This window comes from Lactuca serriola, chromosome 5 (genome assembly GCF_051521515.1).
Source record: "Lactuca serriola cultivar US96UC23 chromosome 5, Lser_US96UC23_V15, whole genome shotgun sequence".
Taxonomy (NCBI): Eukaryota; Viridiplantae; Streptophyta; class Magnoliopsida; order Asterales; family Asteraceae; genus Lactuca; species Lactuca serriola.
Genome location: NC_136412.1, coordinates 207,511,385 through 207,521,639, shown reverse-complemented (window position 1 = coordinate 207,521,639; position 10,255 = coordinate 207,511,385). Strand labels below are relative to the sequence as shown.

General features: G+C 32.2%; 2 protein-coding genes and 1 pseudogene across 5 annotated transcripts; 2 read left to right on the top strand and 1 right to left on the bottom strand.

The window, feature by feature from the left end:
* The first annotated feature begins 1,347 nt into the window (after window positions 1-1,347).
* On the top strand, window positions 1,348-3,394 carry LOC145053509 (pentatricopeptide repeat-containing protein At5g06540 pseudogene; annotated as a pseudogene). 2 transcript variants are annotated; one of them, XR_013684498.1, is made up of 2 exons: window positions 1,348-1,611; window positions 1,736-3,394. The product of XR_013684498.1 is annotated as a pentatricopeptide repeat-containing protein At5g06540 pseudogene, transcript variant X2 (transcript). The 2 variants fall into 2 exon arrangements; XR_013684497.1 differs by having other exon boundaries at window positions 1,348-3,394.
* Window positions 3,395-3,498: 104 nt separating this feature from the next.
* LOC145053510 (ribulose bisphosphate carboxylase small subunit, chloroplastic-like) lies at window positions 3,499-5,325 on the top strand. Its single transcript, XM_079001562.1, has 3 exons — window positions 3,499-4,156; window positions 4,254-4,385; window positions 4,985-5,325. Exons 1-3 carry the CDS (start codon window positions 4,004-4,006, stop codon window positions 5,213-5,215), a joined length of 516 nt encoding a protein of 171 aa, XP_078857688.1. The 5' UTR covers window positions 3,499-4,003; the 3' UTR covers window positions 5,216-5,325.
* Window positions 5,326-6,190: 865 nt separating this feature from the next.
* Window positions 6,191-8,210, bottom strand: LOC145053508 (uncharacterized). Of its 2 annotated transcripts, none has more exons than XM_079001559.1 (4): window positions 7,791-8,209; window positions 7,238-7,335; window positions 6,844-6,917; window positions 6,191-6,575 (listed from the first exon to the last, which is right to left on the bottom strand). In XM_079001559.1, the coding sequence occupies exons 1-3, from the start codon at window positions 8,173-8,175 to the stop codon at window positions 6,864-6,866; spliced, it is 537 nt and encodes a 178-aa protein (XP_078857685.1). In that variant the 5' UTR covers window positions 8,176-8,209; the 3' UTR covers window positions 6,191-6,575; window positions 6,844-6,863. The 2 variants fall into 2 exon arrangements, with proteins under 2 accessions (XP_078857685.1, XP_078857686.1); XM_079001560.1 differs by having other exon boundaries at window positions 6,486-6,753; window positions 7,791-8,210.
* Window positions 8,211-10,255: the final 2,045 nt, after the last annotated feature.

Here is a 10,255-nt window from a genome sequence, read left to right as displayed (position 1 = left end):
CTGAAGTCCTGAACCGTCATCACAATTCTCAGATTCTCACTATCGCACAGAATTGAATTAAAAAATACATAACATATTATAATGATTTATATTGTTATTATATATGTACTTGTTAATTGTATAGAATATTTTCCTATCCGATTCTTTATTAAACCAACCAACATGTAAAAATAAAATAAAAAAAAGATCAATAAGTGTCATTTAAGAAATTTTCGGGTATACCCGATAATTACCCGACCCGACCTCAAACCCGAATACCCAAAACCCGAATTACAATATAGGTCGAGTATCGGGTATTATTTTCTTAAGGAAATACCTTTTCTACCCGACCCGTTTTACCCGAAACCCGAAAATTTTACCCGTTCGACACCTCTAATATATTCTTTTTTGGGTACCATTGTTAACATGAAAGTTGTAGTAGTCGTCAAGACGAACATGTCAATATAAAAAACGTTGAAAATGGAGTTTGTATGAAGAGGTTATGATTTTTATAAGTTTTGACGAAAATAATAACAAATATAATGATGTTAATAAAGGAAATATAAAAATATATTTCCAAGATATTTACTAAAATAAAAATATATTTCTAAGAATCTTTTTATATGGACGTGTTCTTTCTTATGTTTTTCCTTAATATTTTAACATATTTTTCACAAAAAATAGTCTTTTAAAAAAGGTTTTAATATAGAGAAAATGTTTTTTATGTGAAAATATTTTTTTTATATAAATATGATTTTTTTAAGAAAAAGAAAAAAAAACATATTCTAAACTAAATTTTGAAAAAAAAAATATATGTAAAAATACTAAATTTATGATGATTTTGTAAGAAGATTTTGAAAACTACGTCAAAAATATAAATTTTGGTTCAAGTTTATAATAAAATTTTAAATTTGGACCAAAAATATAAATTTTGAAAATGATTAACTTGTTGACCAAGTAAAAATGGTCAACGTGAATAAATTCATAATACTCGGGACTTAATTGAATACAATCTCGGGTATTCTGGACTTAATCAGAATATATATATATATATATATATATATATATATATATATATATATATATATATATATATAATTAATCGAATATGAGCTCAAAATGTAAGGATTTTATTGTATATTTTAGTTTATAAACTACTTTTAAATTTGCAAAACATTATCATATAAAATTTAAAAGACGATTAAAAAAACAATATCATGCTAAACATTTTTATATAGATCATTATATCGTTTAAGAAGGAATTTTGCGGAGTGGTGATTTGCATCATTGTTGAACCTCTTACCAGTAATATATATAAAAAAATAAAAAAAAATAAAAGTTTAATTTTAACCATTGGTCCCTGAAAAAAAATTGGTCCCCCAATTCCAACGTCTCCCTTCTCTCTTCTGATTCTTCTCTCCCGTTTTTTTCTTTTTGAATTTCGACCTAGCATACCAGAAGCAGCTGGGCTTCACTTCCACCGCCCACAGTTATCGGAAACTTAGCACAGCTGCACAACGCCGCTGCTGCACTGACAGAGGCTTGACGGCCTGAGTTCGACGTTGCTCACGCTCACCACCGGCTGACCGACATCATCTGCCGCCGCACACGACCCACCATCGTCTCCGGAAAGTTTGTAACTTTATTCCCCTGATTTTGTGTTCAATTTTCAGAAATGGGTTTGATATTTTGAAATCTATAATCCTTATAACTTGCGAAAGCTGATCAAAGGGCTTATAGTTATATGAATGAACAGGGCCATTGTCAATACAATCTCAAATCCCCAATATCTTCGCCTGCTTCAAAAATGTTCAACCATGGATCAACTCAAACAAATCCACGCTCAAACAATCACCATCGGACTTGCTCGATTTACTTACATAACCAGCAAGCTCTTAGCTTTCTCCGCAATGTCCGACATCGATTATGCTCACACAATTTTGAACCAAACAAACACGCCTACCATCTTCGATTACAACTCTATGATATTGGGTTACTCTAAAACCTCAAAACAAGAAATGGGTATTCTACTTTACAATCAAATGTGCAACAATCGCATCGAACCGAATGCTCGTACTTTTCCTGTTTTGATCAAAACATGTGATTGTATATCTTCGGTGCTTCAAGTGCATGGACATGTCGTCAAACTTGGAAATGTTTGTGATGTTTATGTGACTAGCTCGCTTATTTATATGTATTCGAATTTCAAATCTGTTGAATTAGCTATACAGGTGTTCGAAGAAAGCTTGTATAAGAACGTGGTTTGTTGTACGAGTTTGATAACCGGGTGTTTCAATAATGGTCTTGTTGATGAGGCATGTAAGGTGTTCGACGAAATGCCTGAAAGAAACGATGTCTCATATAGTGCAATGATTTCTGGGCTTGTGAGAAACGAACTTTTCAACAAAGCATTCGAATTGTTCCTCCATTTGAAACAGAGTGGCTTAGTGAAGCCTAATAGGCCTCTTTTACTAACCATCCTCACTACATGTGGTAAAATCGGAGCCCTAGAAATAGGTAAAAACATCCACCATCAATTACTTGAAGAATCTTTTACTTTTGACCTTGAGATTGATACTGCACTTCTAGATTTCTATGCTAAATGTGGAGATATAGAGAAAGCTGAACATATATTCATCAAAATGCCTTACAAAGATGTTGCTACATGGAGTTCCATGATCATGGGGTTAGCCACAAATGGGAGAAATGAATCAGCAATTAAGCTTTTTGAAGAGATGACACAGAAAGGGCCTCTTCCTAATGACATTACATTCATTTCTGTTCTTGTTGCTTGTAATCACAAATCTTTAGTGACAAAAGCATGGTGTTTACTTGGAAAAATGTTCAAAGTTTTTGGCATTCAACCAGGAATTGAGCATTATGGATGCATGGTTGATGTATTGGCTAGATCTGGACAACTGAAAGGAGCTGAAATACTTATAAATTTGATGCCAATGGAGCCTGATGAAGCTATTTGGGGATCTTTTCTACATGGGTGTTTAACACATAATGAAATTTGTTTAGGAGAAAGAGCTGGAAAACGGTTGATTGAACTTGATCCTCATCATAGTGGAAGATACGTTGGTCTTGCTAATATGTATGCGGATGTTGGAAGGTGGGAAAATGTGATTAGATTGAGGAATATGATGGTGGAGAGAAAAGTCGATAATACCCCTAGTTGGAGTTTCATCGAGGTCGATGGTGTTGTTCACAAGTTTTTTGTTCATGATCAATTTCACCCTCGAGCAAATGACCTCCGTGAAATCCTACAAGTACTTAATAAGTTATCAATGAATCGGTAATGAGTAATGGGCCACTGTGTACCTGATTGACATTGACATGATTTTGAACTGTGTGTTGGTGTAGGAACCTAGATTCACATAATATGAAATGACAATGTAGAAATTAAGGAATATAGATGAATCGATCCCAGATAAACAAAAAATCAGTGAAATATTTATTTATTCATAAGATCTGAATATGATCATTAGATCCGATTACAATGACGAAACCTCACATAAATAAGATGAACTTTGACTTTCTCAGTCTATCATAAAAACGAAAATTGAAGTGGAAAATCAGGCTCTTTTAAAAATAGAAACAACCTAAACTATTCATAGTCCTAGGTTTAAAATCTGAATAACTTTAAAGGTTAAAATTAAAAATTCATCTTGTTAAACATTTCAATATTCAACAACAGGAAATATAACTTTTTTGCAGAAACCAACGTCATTCATTGGCTGATCGGTGATTCTTTTTTTGCCACGTGTACAACTAAATCATAAATAAGTAAAAAAAAAAAAAAAAAGTAAAAGTAAAAAGATGACATGGTGATGAATCTTATGCTTAAATGCCTAACAAAACCCTCCATGAACATTGGAGTCTTCACCTTGTGTGATAAATCATACGTAAGAATTCATTGTTTTATCTGACCATTTCAGATTCTATACAGAATTAAAACTATTAAATGCATGTTTGCTAATTGCTACCACTTCTATTCTCAATTTGTAAAATAATCTTTAAAATGTCTGTAGCATCCTTAACACCTCAAATTACTGGAACCATTTACATGGGTTTGAATTTGAACCCAAATGGATCAAAGCTTTTCCAGACAACAAATTCGGTTCCATGGATCAAGAAAACAGTTTCAAATGGTTCTAGGATTCATTGCATGAAGGTATTATTTATAATAACTTGTAAAATCTTTGGAGTTTTTGATTTAGATATTGAATTGAATGATTTACTTGTATGAATGATTAAATGTATAAATATAGGTTTGGAATCCAATCGATAACAAGAAGTTTGAAACTCTTTCGTATCTTCCACCTCTTACAGATGACTCCATTGCAAAGGAGATTGATTACATGATGAAGAAGGGATGGATACCCTGTCTTGAGTTTGATTCGGTGAGGTCAATTAACTAGGGGCATTTTGGTAAAATGGTATCCAGTGGGAATGGAATTTAGAATTCCATTCCCTAGTGTGTTTGGTTGCCAAATGAACGGAACTTTTTTTAAAACACCAAATTACACAAAGTTACGTATATATTGAAATTAATAAAAATAAAAAATCCAGTTATATATGGTTACAACATTCAAAATGAATTTAAATACAAGCACAATTTTAAAAACTTCATAATTTTTATAATTGAATTTCATTATATTTCTTGTTAACTAAACACATGACAAATTATGCTACCTTTCATATTCCAAATATCCGATCAATCTGACATATTTCATTCTTTCTAAAAATATTCCAAGAACCAAACATCCCATTATCGCTTATTAACATGTGAACTTTAGAAAAATACGTGACAGCTTAGGGGTTGTTGATACTGAATAACTTTTTTTATTAAAACAAGATTCAAGTTTAACATATTCCCGTTAATTGCAACAAGAAACAAACAACGAAAATTAATGTTTTCAATTTGTGGGTCTAAATATTTTTTGGGTAATCTTAATATAATCTAAAAATTAGGGTTTTTTTAATCAATTTGTGTATTTAGGTGGGATATGTATTTCGAGAGAACAGCCGAATTCCAAATTACTATGATGGGAGATATTGGACAATGTGGAAGCTGCCCATGTTTGGTTGCATAGATGCATCACAAGTTTTGATTGAAATACAAGAATGCAAGAAAGCGTACCCAAATGCATATATAAGGTGTTTGGCCTTTGATAATGTGAAGCAAGCTCAATGTATGTCTTTTGTTATTCAAAAACCTTCTGCCCCATGAAAATGTCTTTGATGTGGTTTTGTTTTTATCTTTTTGGGAATTGTTGGTCAAAGATTCTCTAAAGTTTGTTGGGTGTTTATTTTATGATGTTTTGAAATAAGTTAATTGAGTTGTTTGGAAGACATGGTGATTTTTACCTATAGGTGAATTTATTTTAATCATTGGTAGTGATGTATAGCTTTTTGTCCAAGTTCCTTTGGTATGTTTGTTAGTAAACTAAGAAACTATTGTCTTCTTTTGTTTTGGGAAAATGACACAAATGCCCTACGAACTTTAAGTCCCTAAAGTTTTTTTTGGACCTTATGGGTCCCCCTAAACTACGATATGACCTGCTCTTTTAGTCCCTGTCAACCTATAATAGCCGGTTCAGTGACATATTAGACCAAAAAAACTCACATTATGCCACTATAAAGCCAAATGAGAGTTTTTTTTGTACGAATTGATCCCCAAACTTTTTTTTTTTTTTTTTTGCTTTATAAGAGCAAAATGTGAGTTTTTTTTGGTCTAAAAGGTCACTAAACTGGCTATTACAGGTTGACATGGACTAAAAGAGCAAGTTATATCCTAGTTTAAGGATTCATAAAGCCCGAAAAAAACTTTAGGGACTCAAAGGGTAAATCCTAGAAAATTCGTAGGACATTTGTGTCATTTTCCCTTTTGTTTTCTTATATGTTTAAAATGGTTAATTTTCGAAAATAACAATGTAATTGAGTTATGTTATCAATATGGCACCTGTATTATTGTCCACAAGATTTTGTTTTGTTTCATTTCATATTAGATTGAGATTACTATTTTACATCTTAGTTATGTTTTAATCAACTTTTATTAAATTAAACTTTTATTAATAAACCTTGCCGCACCTACCCCCACTTCTATTCCATTCCTTTGTAGTAACAAACAATTTTTTTTTTCTTTTTTAATTCCCATTAATCTCCATTCAATTCCATATTCGATTTATCATGACTTTGCTCTAGGTAAATTAAACGAAAAATAAAATTAAAGAGTAAATTTTCACAAACAACATTTTTTTAACTGGAAAAGAAGCACATATTAAACAACAAACATACGCCTACAATTCTTGCTAATCTTTTGGCTGTTTACCCAATAAAATGATCGATTCATGCTCCTTACTAAAAATGTTAATGTCATAAATGAATAACGAATTATTTTGTTTAACTTTTTTTTTCACAAAACACCATTTAAAAAGAATAGTTCATCACCCACTCATGACATTAACCCTAGTAAAAACACCAAGAGGTTCACAATCACATTCCAAAACCCATGTAGATCGATCCGATTCAACCAACAAGTAAATTCATGTTATAAACATATCATGTTCAAAAGAGATCACCAAGATGCACTGCAAAAAAATAAAAATAAAAAACAAATTCAAGGAACAAGAATCTAAGATAATGTTTGTTACAGGGACTGGATAAGTTTTCTAAGGTTATTTTCCATAACAAGGACAAGGAGGGCATTTATGTCTTTTCCTCTTTGTCTGACACTCCCGCTCTTTTGGATGAGACATTACTTTGCAACTTTTGTTCCATTGACATCAGTCACAATCCATATCAAACGCAGTATAAAAGTCAAAGAATTAAGGGAATCTAAATTTTTCAAAAACCTACCTATCAAATCAAAGCATATATTACACCCTTTGAGCTTTGGTGGATGAATCTTTTGCTCGTATGTCAACCTTGTCCTGGAATTAGATAAACTTCAAACAGTCATAACTTTTTAACCACGTAGTGTTGTGGGGCCCACAAACATCCAAGGGAAAGCCAACTTAAGGTGCCCCGAATTCAAATTTTCCCTCAATTTATTTATTTATTTATTTTATTGCAAATTTCGTTTTTTTTTCATTAAATGTTGTATGGGCATACACAAATTATTTGAAAAATGACATACAAAAATTATTTTGAGAAAATGACACAAAAATTATTTGAGAAAATGATGATACAACTAGCTTAATGGATTACCTATTAAGTGTTAAGTCAAAACAAAGAGAAAATAAAAGCTTACCATTCCCTTGCTTTCATAGTAATCATCAAGAGCCCATTGATATTTTGATTGATTCAATCCAAACCAATGTGCTACATGCTCATCCAAACTTGAATGTGCTATCATATAAACATGCCATTAGTTCTTATGAAAATCCCAATAATAACATGTTTAAGGGATCATTCACTTTTGCAAATCAAGATGTTGTTTCTTTTTTACTTAAGGGTAGAAAGGAAAGCTATATAACAATCGTTCTTGCATAATATCCATAATTACAACAATGAGGAATAGCAGATCAATGTGACATTTTTGTCCATCTTTTTGATCTTGTTTTCCACCCAAATTCCCCCCCCCCCCCCCCCCCCCCCCCCCCGTATATTGAAGTAAGATGTTATAAATCAAATCAAGTGAAATTGATCAGGAATTTGGTATGAAACATCAACAAATTGATGAATTAAGCATATACATTGCTGAAATCTAGTGAAACAAGTAGAAATCCGCCACAGTTTTTGAATTCAATTCTAAATATCATGAAATTCAAAAGTGAAAGGGAAATATAAAAAAAAAAAAGTACCATTCTGAACTTTGGCAACAGCATCCCAGAAAAGCGCGAGTTTCGATGGAGTGGACTTCCCGTACTGAACTGGCGGAGGCTGAACCAGAGGAGCGGATTTCACCGGCGTCAGTTGAACCGACGTAGGAGGAATATAATGTTTTTTCCCAGAATCGGAAACTGAGAAATGCGATGAATCAGAAGGGGTTACGAAGACGGTGTAAGGGCCCATCTTTCCGATCGTCGGCGGAGGCGTCGCCGGTTGATTCATGGTGGACATTGTTAATAGAAGCAAATTAGGAAGAGGTGGAAGCTTTTCCGGTTGAATTCGAGGATTTCTGATGCAAAATTGGAGAGAATTGGGATTGGGTACGATGAGTACGAAAGGGTTTTGCTTTTGAAGCATACACAGGAGAGAGTTTAAGGAGGTTTAGTTTTAATGAATCTCTCTTTATATAAAGGTGTTTTTTTTCTAAACTTGTTTTACACTTTTTTAACGGAATCCACGAGACACTCGTTATGTTGTCACATGTAACATGTAATTAGTATGTCTAATGTCTTGACCATATAATTCATAGAATGAATTCCAATTTTGATCTTTTCATTTTACTCAAAATCACAAGTTTCCATCCAAAATTTAAAATTGTCTTATTGTTGTTCTTAGGTTTTGATATAATCTTCGTATTCTATTCAAAATCTCAAGTTCAACCCAAACATTGAATTTTGAAGTAATATTATAGACAAAATTACATAAATGATCCCTATAGTTTGGTAAAATATGCACATATGGTCCAACTTAAAAAATTGGACAAACTTGCTTTTTATGTTTTTTCGTTATTACATAATTTGACCCTCTGGCACAAGTCAAAAAAATGTCGTTAAAAAGCTCTCACGTGCACACCATGTGAGGGTAAAATTGTCCATTAATGAGCACTTGGTGTTATAATGTTAGCTTGGTTATGGTTGTTGTTGTAATGGAAATGTGTTTGTTGTTGAATCAATGGTATTTTGTTTGCAAAAACATTAATGTGAATTTATAGCTACTTTTGGAAGGAAAAACATTTAATATTGACCATTTAATTGTCATTAGATATGCAACTAAAATGAATGTGCAATTTTGTTAGCATAGTATGCACATATATTAGTGTGGTATGAAACAACATACAAAAGTTACACACAATTTTTTAAACACATCCACAATTTGATTTTTTAAAAAGAACTACAACAAAAGATTGCCTAGAAGTGTTTTCACAATACAAAGAAAACCAATAAAAAAAACATTATCTTACATTCTTAAACATAACAAAGGTCCATGTGTCAATACACTTAGACCATTGGTCCCTTCACATTGTCCTTCTTATTGGTCTTCCTCATTTCCTTGATATCTCCCCTTGCCCCTTGCAGCTTTTACAGTTATGGCCCTTGTTGTTGCACTTGTTATAGATCACCGTCACATACCTTCTTGACAACTTTTAACTTTGGTTCCTCCCTTCATCCACTGTTCCTTTTCTTTTCTTTTTAGACCTATCAACCTAAACTAATATGGATATAAGCAAGTTTGAAATTATATAAGTAATTTGTAAGAAAATTGAAAGGGGTTATACATGTCTACAATGTTAGGTGCATTTATGGTGGTAAGGCAGTTAGATGTTGGCCATATGCTTCTCATATTTGTTGGTTTAATCATGTAGCTATATATTTCTTTCCATGTTGTTAACCAATAACAAGAATTTTACCTAGGTTTCAGGAACTCCAACTTCCAATCCATTATTCAACATGTCAAAAATTATAGCTACTTCATGCTTGCATGGGATACCAGTGACCTCCCAGACCTTACAGAGTGCAAGGTATGTACTTTATATTTACCACAAAATGATCCATCTAAAGACCACTAATCGAATACTTGTCATTCCCAGCAAATATACACATGTATTGAGCAACATACTTTTTACCTCTTCAGAAATAATGGTGACATATGGTGTCAATGCTCCTTCACATTTATAATTTGCTTTATGTATAGTTTTCAACCTTTTTATCAAGTACTCCCTTATAAACTCCAGACATATAATAGTAGACTTATATATCCCTTCCTCTAACTTAGAATTAAAAAACACATAAATATTATTCAATAAGGCATTTGTGTATGCCCTTCCTAATCCATTTATTACATTGACAAAATTAAATTAACAAGATTTATACACAAGAATATAAAATTCATTAAATAGATAATTCACTAGACATACTAGAAAAATGGCTTATAAACCATTGTTTTGGTGGAACATGATTTAACCATGTGATAATGCTTAAATATACATAGATTTTGTGTATTATGTTACTATTTTGAGTTGTGTTTTGATGCAAGAAAAGATAAAAGGTGCTTAAAATGTTCATATTTGATACTTTCTAGGAAAGCACATTGTTGGGCTAGAAGGAAAGAAAATGGAGCAAAATAGGCTACAAATTAAGTTGGAATGGAAGAAGTTGGG

Excerpts from the sequence above, each read along its gene's own strand:
- LOC145053510 (XM_079001562.1), top strand. The coding sequence starts at position 4,004 with ATGTCTGTAGCATCCTTAACACCTCAAATTACTGGAACCATTTACATG. Across the intron at positions 4,157-4,253 it reads CTAGGATTCATTGCATGAAG|GTTTGGAATCCAATCGATAA; the intron begins GTATTATTTATA and ends GTATAAATATAG. Across the intron at positions 4,386-4,984 it reads CCTGTCTTGAGTTTGATTCG|GTGGGATATGTATTTCGAGA; the intron begins GTGAGGTCAATT and ends TTGTGTATTTAG.
- LOC145053508 (XM_079001560.1), bottom strand. The coding sequence starts at position 8,175 with ATGCTTCAAAAGCAAAACCCTTTCGTACTCATCGTACCCAATCCCAAT. Across the intron at positions 7,336-7,790 it reads TGTTGCCAAAGTTCAGAATG|CACATTCAAGTTTGGATGAG; the intron begins GTACTTTTTTTT and ends TTTATATGATAG. Across the intron at positions 6,918-7,237 it reads ACTATGAAAGCAAGGGAATG|GACAAGGTTGACATACGAGC; the intron begins GTAAGCTTTTAT and ends ATCTAATTCCAG.